Consider the following 23,648-nt stretch of genomic DNA (forward strand, 5'->3'; position numbering starts at 1 on the left):
GGGGTTCTACAAGCTCCATAGTTATATTAATTATTATTACTGCCATACAAGACCCATTGTTTTGCTGACAGGATTAAACACAAGACAGCATTTTGCACTCCACAAATATATTGTATGTCTATCTGTGAATGTCCATGAGGATGTAAAGTCAAGTGAAACATGTGAAAAATGGATCTTTTATAACACATACATTGTTGTCGTCATGGCTGTGGTTCTTGTTGTTGTTTGTGTGCTGCTTCCATGTACTATTATATGTATTTTTCTCTTGCTTTGAGAAGTATTAATATTGTCGTGTGGCCGCCTTTGATGAAAATCAGGCGGTCACGGAAGCCGATTGCGAAGGCCTTAGCTCTCGAGGTGAAAACTCAATGGCGGACTCAAAGCCAGAAAGCTATACAAAATTGCCCGGGATGGAGGGGCGGCGCGAGATCCCTGCAGTCTTACCTGTTCCCGGGGCGTCTCCAATGCCGCTGCAAATTAAATAAACCCCACGGAAAACTGCGTTCAGATATATACAGAAAAATAATACAAGGGTTTATTTTACAATGAATAGTGGGACAGGAAAATCACGCGCCGGTAAATAGATGGCCTAATCGGGACGTCCCCACTCACAGACCTCGGACACGGACAAGGGAAAATGAATTAAGGAAAAGAAAACGTTCGTTATGTTCTGGGAAATGTGGTGCGTCCCTATCTGTTCGTCGTCTTGTCCACACGCGGCTCCAAGCTCCGGCGCGAAGAAACCCTTCGTCCGCTCGCACGCTTTGCCAGGCCCCGATGCGACTCGCTCCGCAGCACACCACGAGGTCCCGCCCGCTCAGCACCAACACTCGCTCCCTGCACCAACAGCACCGTGAAGGGCCGCTCCAAGCACCACTCCACACCAAGAGCGAACCATCAGCACGAAGAAGAGAAGCGCAGAGACCAAAATATGTCGTGCAGCGTCAAGAGACCAGCGAAGAACAACGGGCCAAAAGGGAGAGAGAGCAAGCGAGAGAGAGGGCCAAAGAAGGAGACAAAATGTCTCCCCACGAGCCCTTTTATAACCTTTGTCGACTCTCCTCCAATCTCTGTTTTGCTGGTGCCCTCTCATTGGCTGAGTGCCTCCTAGCACTGGTATTGCTCGCCCCTCCCCCTGCCCAGTCAACAGTCCTCCTGGGCATGGCTCCCAGCCTTGCCACGAGGCTGGTTGCTGGGCCAGCTGGTGGTGTGGCTGGCTGCGGCCCCATCGGCGGCGCCCGCCCTGGCTTTCTGCCTGTTTTCCACAGTCTTTGTAAGGGGAAGGGAACTAATTAATGTGTGCACTAAGGACCTATCTAAGTGTTTATAGGAGTGCGTTGCCATAAGGGACAAAGGAATGATTTCCAGGTCTGACACACAGGGGTTTATCTTAGTCCCTACACTATTTAACACCCGAACATCCTTGTATGTTCACAGGTATACTTTTATCCCGACAAACAGCCTAAAACACAGAACTTATTACAGGGTAGATTCCCTATCGCGACAGTCGAAGCATGTTACCTATACAGATCTACCTGGCTCGAGATATTCCTTTACCCCCCGACATAACAATATATATATTGTTGCGGTTCTCTCACCGGCCTTCTTCCCTTATCAAGGGGCCTTCTTCCCTTCCCTCTTTCGCCACGGCACGGCACCGACCATACAGGGCGGGGCCCGGCACGAATCGTGCACGGCGCTCCTTGTGAGACCGCCGCGGCAACGATCCCCGCCGATCCCCGCAGCACACAAATCACACCACGCACCGAGGGCTCGCGTCGGTTATATGTCACGCTAGATGCTACCCTGGTCTGCATCGATGCTCGGGCCGCGTTCTTACCACACGCGACCCGTTCCACTCTTGTACACCGCGGCGCTCCAGCACCTCCCATACACTCCCTTACACACTTTTCCTCCACACACTCATTTACCGCACACTTTCCTGTTACACACTCTCTAACACAATTGGCCATCGCACACCCTCACATACAACCCTCCGTTACGTACTCCGTAACGTCCACGGGTGTGCACTCTCCCGGTACACACCCAATCAGCGCACACTTACCCATGGGTGTGCGCTCTCCTGTTGCACACCCAATCACACGCTCTGGTGTGCACTCCTGCACACTCTCTACAACACACTCTGGTGTGCATCCTCTCTCACTCTCCTCGGCCATCGCCACTCTGTTTGACACTCGTCTCCGACACACTCTTCCCACATACATTCTGGTGTGCATTCTCCCTCGCACTCTGGAACACACTCTCCTGTTACACACTCGTGCTCCGGCGCACACATTTTTCGCACACGCACGCCAGTCACTCGCGTACACCGCACAAAGGACCTTCCACAAGCGCCCGGGCTCCGTCTCGATCCCAAGCGCGCCAAAAACCTTTTCCCGCCATACACACTCCTGCTCACCTTAGGGACCTTCTTCCGCGGCAGCACCACCTGCAAACCTTCATTTTTGTTAGGAAGCACGACATCACAATGCAAATCCAAACTTTGTGTGGATTCCATTTTTTCCTCCCGCGATTCATTTGCTTTTTCTCCCGTCTCTTCAGCCCCAATTTCAACTATTTCTTTTTCTTTATCTAGCTCGACGACTGCCAGTGCGCATAAAATTTGCTTTTCCAATTCGGCGGTCGTCGGCTTTTCCACACCCCGAGTCGCGATTTCTATCCCCTCGGTCAACTCGGCTGCGCTCTGCCCAAGCTCGCTCCCTACTCGTTCCTCGCACCACGTTACCTCGTCGCGTCCCTTTGCGACCTCCTCGCTCAACTTGCGCCTTATGTCCTTCCCCATTTATTTTATTTCTTTCTTTGATGCCACCCTCACTTTTTCCAATTCGTTATTTTGGGTGTCCATTTTGCTTTCCAGCCCCTTTTTCACCTCTTCCAAATCCCGGGTGGATTTGTCACCTTGGGCGTCCATTGTTTCTTTTAATTCGCCCTTGTTACACCTTGTTTCGTCCCTCATTTCTTTCAATCGACCGCCCATTTTGTTTTCCAACCCCTCCATGTCACCTTACTTCGTCCCTCTGGGTGTCCATCTTCGCCATTATCTGCACCATAAATAATCGCATGTACTCTGGCATCGCGGGCTCAGCTTTCGCCGCCATGTGTGAGGCGCCACCATTTTCTACCCCTACGGCCGGCCCCTCATCGATGTCCTCCTCTTCTCCCAATTCTTCCCGCAGGTCCTGGGTTATCGATTCTACCTCCTCTACCTCATTTTCTACCCCCACCGGCATTCGATCACCTTGACTAGCCATGGCACGAATTTAATTTTTGGATCTTAAAAACTAAATTTCGGTCGCTCGTAATTTGAGTGCGTTAAGCGCACTTCGGGTTCTATCCCACACTCCTGACACCAATTGTTGCGGTTCTCTCGCCGGCCTTCTTCCCTTATCAAGGGGGGATTAATCCCCTTGTCTTTACTGGGCCTGGCGGAACCAGGGCTTGCAACGTCCCTTCCGGACAGGCGCAAAATAGGGTTTCGGGACCAAATTCTCGCTCGTACTTAAGTACTCGCGCTGCCCTGGAAGCGAGGAAACAAGCCTCGCACAAACCACGTGTGATGGTAGTACGCCGAGCGATTTGCGTACACGTGATCCGCACAGTTATAATTAATGGGCCCCGATTTAAGCGATCTTATTCGTGCCACGCTTAGTCAATGATGAAACCACAAAGACGATCGAATCAAGAAGAAAGAACAGATTGGTTTCATTATTATTACACGTATTTACAGTTCAGGACGAAGAGACACAGAGCAATCCTTAGACAGTCTTAATTATCCCAGAGACAATGGGCCCGTCTCACACACTCCCACGGGGTATTGCAGATGGGCAGGTGTTCCCCAGTGCGTCCAAGGATGTTCCCCGTCCAGATCTCCACGGTCCCCGGCACGTCTGCGAAGATGGAGATCGGCGAAGGCAGGGCCACGTAGCGTGTCTCTCGAACCATGGAGATAATATCGGGGCGAACGGTAGAGAGGACTTTTACGGCAAAGGGCGGGACGGCTTTTACGGCAAAGGGCGGTTACTCAGCCTCGTTCACTCGCTTGGCTGAAATGCGTAAGTTCGTTATAAACGCGCCTGGCTGCACCCGCGTATATCTAGCGAGCAACTCTTCTTCCTCAATGCCTTGGTGTTGGTTAGCGCGCGCGTTCTCATGCGATGGTCAAGTTCATCAAGCGGTACAATGCGAGCTCTCTCATCAAGTCCCCTCTCTGCAAGTCCTGTGATGCAAGTCCTCCCTCTCTCTGCTGCAGTCCTTTCGAGGGCTTTGCGCAGCGGGTTATATAGGCCCGCCCCGCGAACCTTCTGGAACTCACCAGACTCTTCTCACCACGCCCTCTGACGCCACCACCCCTGAGCTCTGATTGGCGGCTCATGCTTACCGTCATCGCCTATGACGCCGCTCCACCCTCAACGCCATCCCCACCTTCTTAGGCCTACCTCGTGTTAACTCGACTAATGAACAACCAATGGGTAGCAAAATGGATCGCCTATAGAGGTAGAATGGTTTGCAGAAGTAGGGCCTATCCTCCTGTCTTTACACAACGCAGAACTAACACTGGAAAGGGCCTATTCTTACACATACTAAGAAATAACTATACTACAAACGAGGCTACATGTTGCTTGTGTGACTATCTATGGGGGGCAACCTTTAACCTTTATTGAGCTCGCTGTACAAACCTCAAAACCGTAGCAATATATATATATATATATATTTATTTATTTTATTATTATTATTATTATTTTATTTTTTGGTGCTCCTTCATTGTCCGTCACGCTTTATTCTAAAAGGTTCCTGCTGTTGTAGCATAATGAAAATGGTACCGTTGCAACCGCTCCATGAAGCTCCATGTCCTGCGAGAAGGAAGCTTTATGATGAAACGGGCACGACATTGAAATTTTTGGTACAACTGTACCATTTTTATTATTCAACAACAGCAGGAACCCTTTAGAATAAAGCATGACACACACGCAGACATACACACGTTCCTTCTTTCAGTAATACAACATTTTGTATTGTTAACATTAGTATCAATTCCTACGTTTGAATTGGTGAATTAAAATTTTAAAAAAAATGACTTGCATGACCTATTTGAAGCCTGCCAAATTCGCTGTTGGTTCCTGTATCAGCAGGTTATGGCAGATCTGCAACTCCTTTATCAGGCGCTGTGTACAGAAAGTCGTGCAGAACTGCAGGAATGTCTGCTGTCTCGGCTGTCCAACACCAATGTACGGTCTCCCATAGGCCATGGTATTCCATGCCAACACCAACGGCTGGACCTGACCGGAGAGAGTCTCACAACCAATTCTTGCACCGTACTTGGAAAACTTTTGGCAAGAGATGATACCTATAAAGAATTGGTTTTGGCCAATTGTATGCTGGGTGAAGAAGGTAAGAAAATTGTGGAATTGTTTTCTCTTACGTTATGCTATAAAATGTACATTTAGCCATTAAAATCAACATTTACACAAAGGTTTGTAAGAGCAGCAGCCTTGGCTTTTCAGATTGGATAAAAGATTATTCAATTCCATAAATTCTCAGTACAATTCAATTTAACTCACGAATCTTTATAGATTTACTCCAGAAGAAGAGTTGCTATAATAATAACTATTTTCATAACAATTATACTAGACATATAATTTCTATGTGGTGGTTTATTTTTTTTCTCTTTTGGAGCTGCAACACAAGACACACACACACACGCACACGGACAAAAATACTAGAAAGGCGAACAAACTGAGCACTCAGAAGAACAAGATGGTATTCATAGAATACTTACCCTGCACAGTCAACTTGGTGCAAACCAACTCTTCTGTTTTTGAACAAATTTTTTTCCTTTGATCCAATATGGCTGCTGGACCACGTGAGCAATGACATCATAAATTTATATTCTCTAATTTTATTGTTGCGTAGATCATGCTAAATAAATTTCAAACTGATCAGACTAAGCGTTGTCCCTCTCGAATTATGACATCATAATTGCAGCACCTATTCCCCATGCGGAGTTTTTTTTACAATGAACCACGTTTCAATTTTTTCTATGGAGCGGTTTTGGAGATATAGAGGTGCAACATTTTTTGGTTTTTCCAAGATGGCGTTTGTATCACATGACTTATGACGTCATAATTATCATTAAAATATTCTACAGGAGGAGGTGCTCCCATGGAGAAAGTTTCGTGTCAATCGGACCAAGAATTACAGATAAAAAAAAAATTCATACTGATCGAATCAAGCGTTGTACTTGTCGAATTATGACGTCATAATTAAGGTACCAATGACATCATCATTAATATATCTTATTCCCCCAAGGGGAGTACTTGACAATGAGCCATGTTAAAAATTTTCCACGGAAATAATAGAGTTGAGTACGATATAGTTGAACAGTACGATATGTTTTTTATGTAGAAAATACGACACGTATCGTAAAAACAGTACGTTATAGTTGAGTAAGCTCAGGATAGATGGGCCAGTTTCAATTTACATTAAAACAAAAACTCTTCTTCCTTCATCTTCTTCTTCACTTATAATAATGGTGGTGGGTGGTTCGTGTGCAGCCACCCGGCTGCTGGTTGCATCATTTTCAGTGGGCGCGTCTGCCGCTGAGGCAATGCCTCGCTATGCCCAGTTATCTGGTACTCATTATGCCAACCTCAACGCTGAGTCAACGGAGTCCCATTCAATCCTGTTTCTCATATCGATTAGATTCAGAAAATGCTTGCTATATTCATTACTTTTTCTTTCAACATTTCCATTTTATTTGCATACAGTGCCTTCAGAAAGTATTCGCACCCCTTGCCTTTTTTCACATTTTGTTATGTTACAGCCTAAAGTTAAAATGGTTTAAAGGTAGATTTTTTTTTTTGTCATTTATCTACACATAATACCCCACCCACAATGTCAAAGTGGAATTTTTGTTGGAGAATTTTTTTACAAAATAATTAAAAATGACAAGCTGAAATGTCTTGAGTCAATAAGTATTCAACCCCTTTGCTATGACACTATATATATATATATATATATATATATATATATATTATATATATATATATATATATGTATATATATATATATAAATATATATATATATATATATATATATATATATATACTGTATATATATATATATGTATATATATACAGTCACGTGAAAAAGTAAGTACACCCCATGTAAAGTTTTGACTTTTTCAACATATTTCAACATACAGCTATTTGATCTTCATTTCAACAATATTGACAGATAAAGGTGATATAATACAACAAATATCATGAAATATTTACATTTTGTAGTCCATTGTATAATTTAAATAAACATAAATGCAAATTTCGCATGTGGAAAAAGTAAGTGTTGGGAATCTATCTATAATTCCAGCAATCTCTGTGTGTGTGTGTGTGTGTGTGTGTGTGTGTGTGTGTGTGTTTGTTTGTCTGTGACCACTGTTTCTCGACAACCACGGGTCCGATATACTTGCAACTTGCCAGGTATATTGCTGGGGACCCGAGGATGTGCCTTTTCAAGGTTTCATATTAATCGGACAAGTAGTTACCGAGCTATGTCCAAAAAACGATTCAACCAATCAGAGAGCAGCGAGCTATCACGTGTGCCGAACGTGGCGAACAGACTCTGCCTCGGACGGCACATTTGAGAGCGTATTTATTTATTTCACGTTGGAAAACTATGTTGCCGTTAAACTATGTTTTAAAACTAAATAAAACTAATTTGCGATTCATCGTAACTGCGATTTGCGACCTTCCGGACAGTGAAGACTTCACTTCCGGCAGCCAATCACAGAACGCGTTGTTGCGAGCCGAGCCGAGCGCAGTGCGCCATTACGGTTCGTAATTCGATTTCTTCCGGAGAAAAGAATAATTTCTCGATTTCTTATGCGCATTATTTCTCCCAGAGCGAAGGGCGGAAGCGAAGAGCGTTGTTTTTTTTGTTTACGGGCGTACGGGCGTACGGGCGGGGTAGAGCGTACGGGTAGCGTTTTTTTTTTTTTTTGGCAAGGAACGGGCACCCACGTACGGGCATGCCCTAGTTTGAATAAAACCACCGTTTAGAGGCCATTTTTCCCCGCAAAGTGGGGGTTGGCCTTTTTGGGGACCGTGGTTGTTGTTGTTTTTTGGTCCCCTTTTTGAAGCAATGTTTTACGGCCGGATGCCCTTCCTGCCGCCAACCCTGTTTGTCGCCTTTTTATGAACAAACAGGGAATTACCAGTGTACTGGTACTCAATTTGCCGACCTCGGAAGGATGACAGGCTGAGTCAACCCCCCTGGCGTTAATTCAGCGATCGACCGGGATTCGAACCCAGGATCCTTGGATCCTAAGCTGGCAACCTAGCCGCTAGCCCAACACCATGAATGGGGAAGGAAATTTGGAATGTTTCGAAGTAACTGGGGAACGTTTCCCACATTGTGGCCTGGAGGTTTATCGGGACTGGGTGGATGTCACAACACATAAACAGGGGGATGGATTGGAGTCCTTGCTGCACAGGTGCAGTGGTGCAGAGCAAGAGGAGATAACAATAGGGGGGTCCGAGTAATGGAGCCGGACCGGGTATTTATTGGGGAAGACCTGTCAGGGCCAGAATTGATGGGGGATGATTATGAGGATGATGTGATACAGCAGCTGGGGACCTGGGACAGTCCCATGGAGGTGGAGTTTGATCGGGCCCAAAGGAGTTTCGGGGAGGAGGTGAGTCGGTCCGAGGAGGAGGTTGAAGTGACTGAGGGGAGCCTCACCGTGCATACCAATTGGGAACAAGAGGCTCCGAAATTGCAGAACCAGTTGGGGGAGTGTGTTGGCTCCATGCTGGTTTTGGACATTGGAGGATCAGGAGGAAGTCTCGGGAGATTTGGTCCCTGTAGGGAATTTGGAGCAGCTGCAGGGAGGGTCAGAACAGCCTGTGGTAAGGGTTGTTATCTGCAGCTGCGGTTTGGGACGGGAAATCAAAATTTTTAAAAGGAAAAATAAATTTATGATTAGATGGGAATTTGATTTGGCACAGCCTTGGAGGGAGTTGGTCCCCGGGCTGTGGAATGTGGACCAGGAGAGGTCATTGGGGATGGCCTTGGGCAAAAGTTTCCCCTTTCAAAATTTGGTGATGCCAGCCAGCTGGGGGGGGGGGGGGGGGGGGGGGGGGGGGGGGGGGGGGCTGTGCTGGCGAGATTTGGACATGGGGTCCAGCCATGGGTGTCATGGTACGACCTGGGCCCCACGGGGGTCTGGTGGAGTGTGGCGTCCCTTGTCCAGCGGGGCACCACTCGAGCGGGTGGCTCGGGCCGGCAGGGTCACCGGACCCTGGTGGGGGTTAAGACCTCCTGGTGGGGGAGGTGGTTTCTCAAGCCTGGGATGGCATATATTTAGGACCACTAGGGGGAGTTGTTGTGGGTTGCGCTTTAGTGGTGGCACTGCGGACGGCCAATTTGGGCCTGATGTGGTGACTACCCGGGCATGTGGCCTGACACCCTCCTCCTGAGACTCTGGGACAGCCAGCATGTGGTGACCTGCCATGATGTGCTGGGCTATGGATGCGGGTCGAACCGAATGGACAGGGATGGATTATAGCCCACCGGACAACCATTAGAACATTTGTGGAACGTGATGGTGTGAGAGTGATCTTCCACAGATGTTCTGTTATGATTTATGGACTCTCGGTTTGGGAAGAGAGCCATGGGTTTGTTGAATCGGGAAGTTGTAACGTGCCGAGCATATGGGCCATGCTCGGCTAGCATGTGTATGGCAAAGCATCTTTCTTTGGTTGAGATTAGTGAAATGTGAAAAATGTTTGGCACGGGTAATCTGAGGGGTAGATGCAAATTTAAGGGTGAATTTTGTGAAGAGAAATGGTGGTCACTGCACAGTGACACCATTATTGATCCAGGTGTGCTAGACCAGAGTGTTGGAGGCTGGAATAAAAATTCATAGGTTAGCAGGACATAGCTTTCAACTGGTTGCGGGGGCGACTGTGCCGATAGTTGGGACGCGGGATCATGGGGATGGAGTTGGGCGTCTGGGGGTCAACGTGGTGCTATGGGTGTCCGAGGTGTGTGGACCATGTCTTCTGGGTGGGTCTCCTGGTGGAGCATGGCTGTTGACTGGACCTTGGTGTGGTCAAGTGTGTGTGGGCACTGGGGGCTGCAGTTCTGTGGACTGGGGGACGAGGGCGGCGTAGGTGACGTGCGGGGAATGCCACGCACTGCGACTGCGACACTGCGCACTGCCCCCCCTACCGTCTCCCCCAGGGCCGAGGTTGTGTGTGGGGTAGTGTTTGTGGCAGCAGGTGCTCACCACATTGGCCAGCTGGGGCTGGTGCAGCTGTGTTCCTCGCAGGGGGGCCGAAGGATGGTTGGTGGGTCGCACCCTTATGGACACTCACGGGCCATGTTGGCGTTTTGACTGCTCACCTTGTCCCGATGACCCTTTCACGGTAGAGGTGCGGAGCTGTCGTAGCCACAGGTAGTTGTTTAGAACATTTCACCATTGGATACGGATCCACATACCTGCCAGTATAGTGGGGACAAAAGTGAAATTTGGAAGAATTTGATTGGCCCACTGATACATTTTGGGATTTTATGGGTGGATGGCACTTTTGGACCTGACCAACCAGTGATTACCTGCACATCAAGGTAGAGGTAAGGCCTTGATGTTTACTGTCCCAGGCTTCAGGACTTGCTTATGTCAATTTGGGGACAGGTAATTTGGAGTTGGGGGCGGGTGAGAGTGATGACATGGCCCACCAACCACCCACCAACCATCCTTTCATATTTGGTGAGGGGGGATGGAATGTGTGCCACAGTGTCTTGTTACTCCCGCCAGGGAGTAATGCATTTGATCGTGTGTTCGTGTGTGTGTTCGTGTGTGTGTTCGTGTGTGTGTTCGTGTGTGTGTTCGTGTGTGTGTTCGTGTGTGTGTTCGTGTGTGTGTTCGTGTGTGTGTTCGTGTGTGTGTTCGTGTGTGTGTTTGTGTGTGTGTTCGTGTGTGTGTTCGTGTGTGTGTTCGTGTGTGTGTTCGTGTGTGTGTTCGTGTGTGTGTTCGTGTGTGTGTTCGTGTGTTTGTGAACAAGATATCTGGAAAAGTTCTGAACGGATTTGGATGAAAGTTGGTGGGATGATTGCCCTTGGGATAAGGAAGAATTGATTAGTTTTTGATATTTATCTCAGGATATTATTCCCGATGCAGGAATTTTTTGAAGGATTGTTTACCATTGGAAGATAGGGCTCATTTTTTTTTAACATTATCTTCTATATATTCTATATTTAACATTGTGATATGAAAATAGTTTTCATATTTGTTGTAAATGTAGTTTAAACTCGCGGTTATGCTTTAGAGCGGTGTATTTTGTAGCAGCGTCGTATTCAATGTTCATTTTTTTTTCTTTCTAATAAAGACATATTCTGTCATTTTAAAACCACCAAATTGTGTATTCGGTTTTCCCATTTCATAAAATGTATCGTTTGATACGTATAATGCTTTGAAACTGTTTTTCTTGTTTGTTTGTTTTTTTTACCTCAGAAGAGATATCAACTTTTACCTCAGCGAATGTCAATCGCGGTGTCAGTATTTGATGACCTTATAAAGACTTAGGTGACATGAGTTTGACCAGCATGTGCACGGGATTCTTCCCAGAAGAATGAGTGGTCGCATTAGCTTGTGCGACTTAAAATGAGCGAGTTTTGTTTTGACGTTTGGGCCAGTTTTACATGTTGTATCCCTAAGGAATGAAACGAACGTTATTCCTGGCTTACAATTTTATTTGAAGTCACACATGCCTCAAAATACACTCACCTATATGGAATTGAACGCTGAATCCGAAAATGTCAGTGAAATTGCCTTGTTTTTTTTTTACATTATCTTCTATATATTCTGTATGTATAATATATCTGTGCAGTGTCTGTCTTGTGTTGTCTTGTCTTGTGTTGTCACTGAACTACTCCCTAAAACTTTTGTGAAATCGTACTATTCCAACTTGACCCACGGCGGGAGTATGCGCTCTACTGAGTGGCGTTCTAGTTGTGTTTTGGAAATATGTGATTGAAATGTGAACGGGGATTTCACACAATGGCAGGCCATGGCACATCTTCTTATAACATCTTTTTGATACCATCTTCTCTGAAATGTGTTGAGAATGGAATGGCAGCAGGGGAGGAAATGTGTTTTGGGGATCTTGTGGGTGGGGAAGGGGTGTGTGTGTCCGCAGGTACAGATCAAGCTCTGAGGAATTTAATGATTTTTGGAATGTGTATGAGTGGTTAAGGGGTTGTGTTGAATGAATGAGGGCGAAATCCACTGAGCCATGTCACTCACCTGTAACACCAGGACAGGGCCCGCGGAAATTTAGGAGTGCATTGGGATGGCCCCACAGGTAAGGTTGCGTCTTGTGGCATCCACCGGGGGACGCGGTCTGTAGACTGGGTATGTACAAATGTTTAATAGAGTTTTGAATTTTTGGTTAAGATTAAGGTTTGTGGTTAAGGTAGGTTTTGAATGTTGTTTGTTTCCCCCCACCACAGGCGCGACGAATCAAAACGATTGTAAATATTTGATTGCATGATTGTTAAGGGGATTAGCATGTTAAGGAGAACAGGTAGGAAGCTCCGGCTCACTTCCCACAGCCCTCCTGATTTAATTCATAGGTTAATTAAGTGTGAGACAGTAAGTGGTAAGACTGGAATGGTAGTGCCTGCAGTGAAACTAGCAGGAGCTATGGTTCCAGGGGGGGAGAGGGGAGGCTGTGTTACGAATTTGGCTAGAGGGATATATAGAGCCAGGTAGATCTGAATAGGTATCATGCTTCGTCTGTCGTGATGGGGAATCTACCTGTAATAAGTTCTATGTTAGCCCGGGTTGTCTGTATAAGCTGTATTGATGTCTCCGCTACGAGGGAGCAGGGCGTGCTAAATAGTGCAGGGATTATGGATAAGATTCCTTTGTTCGTCGTCCCCTCTGTCGTCAAACCTGTGTCCCTTATGGCAACGCATTCATATAAACACTTAGATAGGTCCTTAGTGCAACATTAATTAAATTCCCTTCCCTTACAAAGACTGTGGAAGACAAACAGGCAACGGCTGCGTACAACACCGGCGTGGGCGTCAGACACCGGGCAGGCTGGGAACCACGCCCAGGAGGACTGTGATTGGTTGGCACGGAAGGCGCGAACCTTGAGCGAATCAGCGCAGAAGGCGCGAGGAGGTTCGGCAGACAGCGGAAAGCTACGAGGCTCTGGTTGTTGACGTGCCAAAACTGACGTCACATGCCAAGTTACAAAAGGACTCGCTGGCGGGATTCTGGACGCTTCGCTCTGGGTATTGAGTCATGCTGGTCTTTCGCTCTTCACTCTCTGTTCCTGGCTCTCGTGGTGGAGATCGGCCTCGTGTTGGAGATTGGCTTCGTGGGGAGATCGCTAGCCCAGTTGCTTTTGGTGCTGGAGCGAGGCGTGCCATGGAGCGAACGGACCTCGTGGGCGGTTGACGAGGAGCCTGGAGTGGGGCGGGTCGCTCGGGCCTTGGCGGAGCTCGTGGGCGAGGCGGACTGAGGGAGCCGCGTTGGACGAAGGACACATTTCGGACAGACAAGCTTGCACCCACGAACCATTACACGACGAGACATTTCCTTTCGTAATTCATTTTCCTTTGTGGTGTATTCGAAGTCTGTGTGTGGGATCCAAATTTAGGCCTATTCATTTCATCGTCGCATTTCATTGTATCGGGTTCCGTTTAATAAATCCTTATTTATGTACATAGCATTTCGGTTTCGTTTGAATTCATCTCCTCCAGGATCGGAGCTGCATTCGGTTCGCTTTCAGTAAGCGCTTCGCTGCCTCTTCTTCTTCACTTCTTTCTCCCATGCTTTTATAGCAAAATCCGTGTTTGGTCGTCGCCTCAATTAAATCCGTTTGGTCATTCGCGAGCCCTGGTATTAACCGGAGGGTATTCGCGCGACAGTATCTTTCAATAAGGACTGTGAAGCAAACCCACCAATCTACTTCTGTAATTAATTTCTGGCAGTTGCTTTCTATGAGGACTCTTTAAGCAAACCCATCAATATGGCTGTCTGCAAGGCATCACCACATTTACAAGCTGGCTGCAAAAGCCAGGTGTAGACTGGCCATTTGTGCCAGACAATGTCCTTTCTTGGTTTTGCAGAAGTTCTCAAGTCTATACAGCATTTTGTTTGAAGCGTAATTAAGTATTGTTTTCCCATGTGGGCCAGCTCACCTGTATCCCACCTCATAATTCAGAAGCAATGGGAGGCCAACGTACTGAAACTCATCGTCATCACTCATCAAGTCGGATCAATAGGTTGTCTCACAGCACTTACTGCTTTATTACTGGAGAATGGATTGGGATATGTAGATGTTCGACCACCCTTCCTCTGGTTTTTCTCCCCTTTGCCCCTTTCAGCTTTCCATCCCTACCCATATCTACCAGGGTTCACAAATTAATCTAACAACCCATGCTTCTTTCTCCATACATTAGTTTATCCCTTTTTCCTACCTGCAAAATCACTTCCCTGGGTCTATCCTATTATGTTCCTTCCTCCACCACTTCAAGGGTGCAGCTTGCTCAATGCCATCTCATGTGGTCTCTGTTTTCCATTCATGAGATTTTAATATTATTTTATTTCCATTAACCTGCCATGTATCCTTCTTATCTTGCGGGTCATCTTTGAATGTCTGCTGGTTCCCTTGTGATTTTTTTCTGCAGAGGGGCCTTTTCATTTCACACAGTAGTTTCCAGATGTTTCCAGTTTCACTCCACAAACTATCAGCAAGATCTGCCAGATATGGGAATATAAATTAAAGTTTTATTGCTGATTCTGACACTATTTTAGATTATCTAGAACAAAAAATACTGCACAATAACATTGAAGCACTCTTAAATGTTTACAAGCCTGGTGTTGGCTTAACGGTTAAGGTGGCTGGCTTGATATTGTAGGGTCTTGAGTTTGAGCCCGTCTTGCTGTTGAAATAAAAACAGGTGGGTTGACTCAGCAGCTTACAGCAAATATAAACAGGTTACCAGCTTTACTGGGGTATTGGGGTAATAAGCCATTTGAGTATCCTGCATTGGAGTGGCGACCCGTCCAGGATTGTATTCCTGAGCCAATGAAACTGCCTCGGCAGCTCTATGTCCCTCACGGCATGAAAGGAATGGTTGCTCTTAAATTTTTGCTCACTGATCCTTTATGAAAACCCTGATCAAGTATATTTTCACAGGAGCAAAGAACTTACTGAGTGCGCTCTGCAGTAGCACAAGCTTTATGTTGCTTGACCTAAAGGTGAGGTGGTTGTTTGTTGTTGATGTAGTGACACGGGTATTGTGAACCATCATGCTCTTTGTGTGATTTTATTTTTGCATAGACCAAAGCTCGTAGCTTTGTATAATATAATTGATGTTAAATTAAAAAAAAAATTATATCCTATGGATTACAAGGAGGAGAAGGGGAATTGTTTGTATGGAGTGGAATTCAGATGGAGGTTTCAAAATTATATGATCGCCTGGCACGATACACTAGAAGTATGCAAAGTCACCTGTGAACTGTATCGTGACCCAGCTACAAACTGTCACCTTGGTCTTTTGCAGGCAGAGTGATACATTCATATGTGTGCCATCTCTTGGATGAACTTTAAAATGGGTGTCCCATCTGCCAGCATTAGTTGGTGGACTTTAAACATCCAATGGTGTCCTTTGTGATGGGTAGGTTAATTATCACTGGCACCCTGAACAAATTACAAATGCCTGCCTGGATTGTGGGTAGCAAGTGGTCTGCTCTTCTTGGAGGTTCCTTGGCATCAGGTTATACTGCTTGCTTTCTGGACAGCAGCTTCTGGGGCCCCACTAACATAAACCAAACACCACCATGGAAACAGACACGAAAGACAAAGAGACAAAACAAAAGGGACAAGACAAAACGAGACAAAACGAAAGACAAAACTCAGAAAGGAAACGGGACAAATACAACAATCCATGAGAAGAAACCGAAGCCAAAAGCTAAAGAAGAGTATCCAAAAAATGTAAAAGAAATATAAAATCAAAGACAAATACCTCGACTTAATGGGTGCTGAAAACAAACTCAAACTAGAATATTGCTCGGTGGAGCGCATACACCTCTGCCAGGTTGAACAGTTTACATTTTGTATCCCACTGATAGGCTGGATCTGGACCTGAACCAAAATTGAATCAAGTAGTTCTTGTCACACAACCAACCAACCTGTCTACCAAGTTTTGTCCAAATCCGTCCATAACTTTTTGAGGTATTGTTACGGTCTGAAGCACACCAAGCCAAGCCTTCAATCGCACTGTCTTTATTTATGGATTATCACACGAAAATCTCTTCCAACACATAAAACCAAAAAGGGAGAAAAGAGGGAAAAACCCGAATAGGCCAGTCCAAGAGTAGGCCGGTCCAAGAGTAGGCCGGTCCAAGAGTAGGCCGGTCCAAGAGTAGGCTGGTCCAAAGCAGGCCCAACAGTAGGCCCCAGGGCAGGCCCAGCACGAGAGGGTAGGAGTAGGCAAGTCCACGAGTAGGCCCCAAGGCAGGCCCAACAGTAGGCAGCCAGAGTTCGATCAACGTCACCCTTCAGGTGGAGAGATTGCAGCTGGACACTCTACAACCCCCGAAAAAGCACTCTGCCATAAGCCCTCCTCCAAAATGGCCAATCACTCCTCTGAATCACCTTCCTGGCCACTCCCCCGCCCCACAGCGAATCATAGGCTTTATACACATGGACCAAACCACTTGGTCTAACTCACAGGGGGGTGTGGGGGAAGGAAAAAGAAAAAGGTCACAAACCGTAACACCTCCCCCCCTTAAAGAAGAAAACTTTACCCCAAGAAAAGTTTTCTTTTACAAAGGCAGGATAAACAGTGCAAGCATAAACTTAACCCAGCATAAACAGTGCAATAAACAAATAGCCATCTCTCCTTGTGACATTTACAGGCATCATAGCTCATATGCCTTCAACATAGTTTTCATGGTCTGGTGGTATCTCTCAAGGGCTCCCTGGGACTGGGGGTGGTAGGCCGACGACTTTAACTGCCTGATCCCTAGCTGGTGTATGACTTCTTGAAATAGACCAGACATAAAATTCGAACCTTGGTCAGACTGCACCTCCTTTGGCAAACCATATCTGGTGAAAAACTGAACCAAGGCATCCACCACCTCCACCACCTTAGCAGTAATCCTTTTTAAGGGGACAGCCTCAGGGAATCTTGTTGACATGTCCATTATGGTTAATAAAAACCGATGCCCCGATTTAGTTCTTGGTAATGGACCAACACAATCAATCAGTACTCTACTGAAAGGCTCCTCAAAAATGGGCAGGGGTACAAGGGGAGCTGGTTTCATCGAGGGCTGGGGTTTCCCTATCATTTGACAGGTATGGCAGGTCTTACAGTGCGCCACTATGTCCTGGTGCAACTTAGGCCAATAAAAATGTGCCAGGATCCTAGCCTGAGTTTTCCTGATTCCCGCATGTCCGGCCATGGGAATTTCATGGGCCAGCCGTAGAATTTCAAGACGATAACGGGGTGGTACCACTACCTGGTGTACCACAGACCAATCGTCACTGGCGGGGGCACGAGGGGGTCCCCACTTTCTCATTAACACATCAGATTTCACATAGTAACAGTCTGAGACTTCCTTAGCTTCCAACTCCATCATAGCCTTTTGTCTGAGGTCTCTTAGTACAGGATCTGCCTGCTGGTCCTTAACTAGTGAAGAATGATTCAACACGGGCACACAAGAAGCCCCATTCCCTATCCCTTCATCGCTGGTTAAATCATTGAAAAACGTCTCCGCCAACCACACCTCAGAATCTGGTACAGTTGTGAACTCTATGTCAGTCTGCTTCTCTTTCTGCGTTTGGGATCTCGTCACTACACAAGCAGGGAAAATACCGGGGAACTCCTCTTGCAAATCCCCAGTCTCTTGCTGAACTATAGGATGTATGGAAACTACTGGGGGAAACACCAACCCTATCCCCAGCCAAATCATTTCCCAATAGGAAACTAATACCTTCTATGGGGAGAGTGGGGACTATTATTCCTACTGTCACGGGTCCTGTGACCAAATCAGACTTCAAGTGCACCCTATGTAAGGGGACTGGGACATAACGACCTGCAATGCCCTGGATTAAGGCACTCGCTTCCACCGAACTACTCAAAGTCAATGGTAAAATATTGGACAACATCAACGACTGAGCTGCCCCAGTATCCCTCAAAATAACGACGGATTTGACTTCCCCGTCCCAAGACACTTGGCCCTTGGACACAAAAGGTTTATAACGGTCCTGTCCAGGGCTCGTACAGTATCCTCAGCTTTAACTGAAAGGGCACAATCATGGTGACTGTCCACTTTGGTTCGAACCAATGCAATAGGTCTAGCGGAGCCTCCCTGCTTCTCCTCCCTTTGCAATTTCCAACAGTTGGACTTTAGATGTCCCCTCTGTTTACAGTAATAACACGTTGGGGCCGTTCCCCGGCGAGATGCCTGACTCGACCACTCCAACTGTCTACTCAGGGTCGGCCGCACCAATGGACCCCTATGGTCGGTCCACTCCCCCTCTGACTGGTCCTCACTAACCCCCTTCTTGTTATCCCAGGTAGTACCATAATGAGGAAAACCAAGGCCTCTCTTATGGGTAAGTTCATAATCATCTGCACCAACAGCAGCTTTTTTCAACTCACCAACCTTATAATCCATAAGGTGTGTCCTAATATCCAAGGGGATACTGTTCCTAAACTCTTCCATCAAGATAACCTCCCTTAGATTACCATAGGTCCTATCCACTTGTAGAGAACGATACCACCGATCAAAACTCATTTCCTTCCCCCTTGCAAATTCAACAAATGTCTGCCCAGCCTGTCTTTTCAGGGTTCGGAACTTCTGCCGGTACGCTCCGGAAATTGCTCATAGGCTGACAACACAGCCTTTTTAACAGCCTCATAATTCTCTGACTGATCCTCCGACAGAGCTGAATACACTTCCTGGGCTCTCCCTATGAACCCACTTTGTAGTAGCAGGGTCCAGTATTGTACGGGCCACTGAAGACGTTTTGCTATCTTTTCAAAAGACAGAAAAAACGTTTCCACCTCCTCCTCGTTAAACTTGGGAACAAGCCTAATGTTTTGAGCCACATAAAAGGAACGGGGGAGATCATTTTGACCCCCACCTGAATCGATGGAAACGGGTTGGGCCGGTCCCACCTGCATTTCTAATTTTCTTAACTCAAACTCTCTTTGCCGTTCTTTGTCTTCTAACTTTAGTCTGAGCTGACTTTCTTCTGATTCCATCCAGGCCAATTCCAAGGCTTCACTCCTCAATCTTACCCACGGTTCAACCCGTGCGACTGACAATAGCCGAAACAATCTCCGCCTTTTTCATGCTAGATGTCACACTAACCCCAAGATGATCAGCTACAGCTCGTAACTCTACCTTACGTAACAGTTCGTAACTCTACCTTACGTAACAGTTCGTAAAATATTGGACAACATCAACGACTGAGCTGCCCCAGTATCCCTCAAAATAACGACGGATTTGACTTCTCCGTCCCAAGACACTTGGCCCTTGGACACAAAACAGTTCGTAATTCTCTTTGTACCAGTTATTGTACCAGTTCAATTCCTCTCTGGCCTTGCCCCCCCAGCTCTCTCTGGGCTCTGTCCCGCAAATATTCCTACACGTCGCACAAGATCTGCCTGCAACCCTCTTATGGTTAAACTGCCAAAATCAAGACTCTCTGCTCACCTTCACTCCTTCATTCCTCTTTTCTCCCGCCTCTGGAACAAACTCCCTCACTCTCTTCAATCCCACTCCATCCTCCAAGTCTTTAAAACAGCTGTTCACCACCATCTCTTATCTTCCCCCATCCAAAACCTTGATCTTTTCTACCCCTGCTAATTTCACCCCAATTCCACTTTTTTGAAATACCAACTTCTGTCCAGGAAGTCCTTGGTGTCATTGTGTTTTATACTTCTCCCTCCCCCCCCCCCCCCTTCCCATGCCTCCTCCCCCCGGGCCCTTTCCCTTCCACACATCTCCCTGCTCTCGGATGTTGTGTTTGTGTGCTTCCCCTTCTCTCCCCATCTTGTCTTCCGCTCCCTCTTTTTGGGTATTTTGTTTGTCTGGTTGATTTGTTTGTGAAGTAAATGTTAGCTCTTTCACGAGCCTCGATTCAGTATACAAAAAAAAGAAAAAAGAAAAAAAAAAAAAAGTTCTACATCTTGCACTGATACCCCCTTCTCCAAAAATTCCTTCACTTCAAAATCCATCTTCTCAGCCATGGTGTACGACTGCAGTAGAAGTATGAGCACCGTAAACAAAAGTCAAATTATCTGCCAATGAGAAAACTTACAAATGCAGGAAAAAAAATAAATCCAAGACAAGTATCATATAAATCAGATCCCGGACAAGCCCCCAATTTGTTATGGCCTGAAGCACACCAAGCCAAGCCTTCAATCACACTGTCTTTATTTATGGATTATCACACGAAAATCTCTTCCAACACATAAAATCAAAAAGGGAGAAAAGAGGGAAAACCCCGAGTAGGCCGGTCCAAGAGTAGGCCGGTCCAAGAGTAGGCCGGTCCAAGAGTAGGCCGGTCCAATAGTAGGCCAGTCCAAGGCAGGCCCAACAGTAGGCCCCAGGGCAGGCCCAGTAGTAGGCCCTACGGCAGGCCCAACAGTAGGCCCCAAGGCAGGCCCAGCACGAGAGGGTAGGAGTAGGCAAGTCCACGAGTAGGCCCCAAGGCAGGCCCAACAGTAGGCAGCCAGAGTTCAATCAACGTCACCCTTCAGGTGGAGAGATTGCAGCTGGACACTCTACAACCCCTGAAAAAGCACTCTGCCATAAGCCCTCCTCCAAAATGGCCACTCACTCCTCTGAATCACCTTCCTGGCCACTCCCCCGCCCCACAGCGAATCATAGGCTTTCTGCACATGGACCAAACCACTTGGCTGTGACCCAAACCCAAACTCACAGGGGGGTGTGGGGGAAGGAAGAAGAAAAAAGTCACAAACCTTAACAGTATCGTGTTATACAGTGCCCTCCATAAGTATTGGAACAGTGGTCAAATTTGTTATTATTGCTATATACTCAAGAAATTTGATTTTAGATCAAAAGATGAATATGAAGCAAGAGCTCAGAAGGTCAAGTTTTATTTCTTGGTATTTCTACACATATATGTTTTACCATTGGAGAACAATAGCACTTTTTATGTTCATTCCCCTCATTTTAGGTAAGCATAAGAATTGGAAAGTATGTGTAAATGCCACTTCCCATTCTAATTAATTTGATGTAATTCCCACCATTTTTGCGTGATGCTGCATTTTAATACATTACTATTACGTGTGTGGGGGTAGTTAATGAAATACCTTAGTCGAGATAGAATTGTATAGGTTTAGCGTGCTTCATATGCCGTGAAGCGACCTCGATGTTCCAAGTCAGGGCCGATTGTTCGTGTAAGCGTATATGTGTCTCCATGCGAGGGGTGGAGCTCTGCTAATTAGTTAGGGCATAAGGATAAATTCCCAGTGCGTACCTGCCTCTGTGGTTTTTCCCTTTGTTCTTATAAAACTTACTCACTCGGCCAGCCATGCACTCGGCACATAATTACAACAACCCGATCGATCACCGACAGTACCCGGACACTACTACGCCGCCCATCCGAATCTTCTCGATGGGCGTCAAGAATGGCCATGAGGCCATGCCCCGAAGGACGATTTGTTTGGGACGATTTGACGGCGCTCGGTTATTGGAGCACGCGTGACGTCAGAGGGAACTTTCTAGAACGGGAAAAAGAAAAGGCGGAGCGACCGCTATTGTGCTCTCTCTCGGTTCTGGTGTTTGAAGCAGGTGGACGCATTCTTTGTCTCTCTCTGTCCTGAGTTCGTGACAGGCGGTCACAGTTTGTTCTCTCTCTATCCCTGGGCCTTTGGTGGAGGTGGCTGTGCTTTGAGCGATACGCGCTCACGAGGCGAGTGGTGGAAGCCCGGTGGATCGTGGCAATCGGAGGAGGAGGGGTTTTGGCTGCCTCGCGCGAATGGCAGGCTGCGGCGTGACTTCGCGCCATCGGGCGTTTTCCCACGCAAGGCCTCGGCCCATTCAACGACCGCCAGGGTTCGATGGCCGTTTGAGGAGACCAGAGCTGAGTACCGGCCAACGTACACTACCGGTCAAAAGTTTTAGAACACCTCAATTTTTGCAGTTTTTATTGAAATTTACGCAGTTTAATGTCCAGTGAATAACCTGAAATGGTACAATGGTGAGCAGTAAACTGCTCGATGTTAAAAAAAAAAAGTTTAGGTCAGCAAAAACGGTAAAAAAAAATGTAAATGGCACAGTTATATTGTAAAAAAAAGCCTTCTTCAGGGAACAAGTAATGGGTTAACAACTTATAGCTGTTCTGCAGCATGTAAGTAAATTAAGCCTTGAAAGTTGATGCAAGTAATACCTACATGTGTCCCAACCTCTGCTGATTACTTGATTACGAACCCCCTGTCTGTATAAAAGCAGTATTGGAACAGACTGTTATTACACCCTCTGAAGCATTATTTGGACAATATTGCACTGCAGGAAGTAGTATATTGGAAACTGGAGGAAACTCTGACAGGAAGAGGTCTGGCAGACCCAAAGCCACAACAGAATCGGAAGACAAGTTTCTGAGAGTCAACAGCTTGCGTGATAGGCGGCTCACAGGACAACAGCTTCAAGCACAGCTTAACACTGGTCGAAGTAAGCAAGTCTCAGTTTCAACTGTGAAGAGAAGACTTCGAGCTGCAAGTTTGACAGGTCGAGTGGCAATAAGAAAGCCATTGCTAAGATGGCAAAATAAGAAAAACAGGCTTGCCTGGGCCATGAAGCACCACCAGTGGACTACTGAAGACTGGAAGAAGGACTTATGGACTGATGAATCAAAATTTGAAATCTTTGGTTCATCACGCAAGGTTTTTGTATGCCGTCGAGTAGACAAAAGGATGGTTCCTCAGTGTGTGACACCAACTGTCAAACATGGAGGAGGAAGCGTGATGGTCTGGGGCTCTTTTGCTGGATCCAGAGTCGGAGACTTGCACAGAGTGACTGGCACCCTGAACCAAAAGGGCTACCACAGCATTTTGCAGCGACATGCAATACCCTCTGGTATATGCCTTGTTGGTCAGGGGTTCATCCTACAGTAAGATAATGACCCTAAACACACCTCCAGGCTATGTCAAAACTACCTTCAAGGAAAAGAACAAGACGGTAGGCTTCAAATCATGGAATGGCCAGCACAGTCTCCAGACTTAAACCCCATCGAGCTGGTTTGGGATGAACTGGACAGAAGGGTGAAAGCAAAGCAACCTACAAGTGCAACACATTTGTGGGAACCTCTGCAACAGTGTTGGGAAGAACTTCCCGAACAATATTTGATTTTGATTGTAGAAAAATGCCACAAGTGTGTTCGGCGGTTATATCTGCAAAAGGTGGCTACTTTGGTGAGTCAAAAATTTAAATTAAATGTTGTTAAACAAAATGATTCTATGATTTCTTTTTTATCTCCAATTGTTTATTTGTTCTATGCTTAATTTCAGAGTACATTGAGACATTAAATTGCGTAAATTTCAATAAAAACTGGAAAAATTGAGGTGTTTT

At 46.4% G+C, this 23,648-nt stretch overlaps 1 protein-coding gene across 4 annotated transcripts in view; it reads left to right on the top strand.

Annotated features, from left to right (window-relative positions):
* LRRC45 (leucine rich repeat containing 45) overlaps positions 1 to 23,648 on the top strand; it is a 110,535-nt gene that overhangs the window by 4,634 nt on the left and 82,253 nt on the right. For 2 of the 4 annotated variants that reach the window (XM_068115572.2, XM_068115573.2), the window contains exons 2-3: positions 5,151 to 5,409; positions 15,235 to 15,296. In XM_068115572.2, coding sequence (XP_067971673.2) covers positions 5,151 to 5,409; positions 15,235 to 15,296 — 321 coding nt within the window. Of the gene's footprint in view, positions 1 to 5,147; positions 5,410 to 15,234; positions 15,297 to 23,648 lie in introns of all 4 variants that reach the window. The other 2 variants (XM_068115570.2, XM_078779079.1) reach the window with 2 other exon arrangements.

This window comes from Myxine glutinosa, chromosome 5 (assembly GCF_964187855.1).
Source record: "Myxine glutinosa chromosome 5, kmMyxGlut1.1, whole genome shotgun sequence".
Taxonomy (NCBI): domain Eukaryota; kingdom Metazoa; phylum Chordata; class Myxini; order Myxiniformes; family Myxinidae; genus Myxine; species Myxine glutinosa.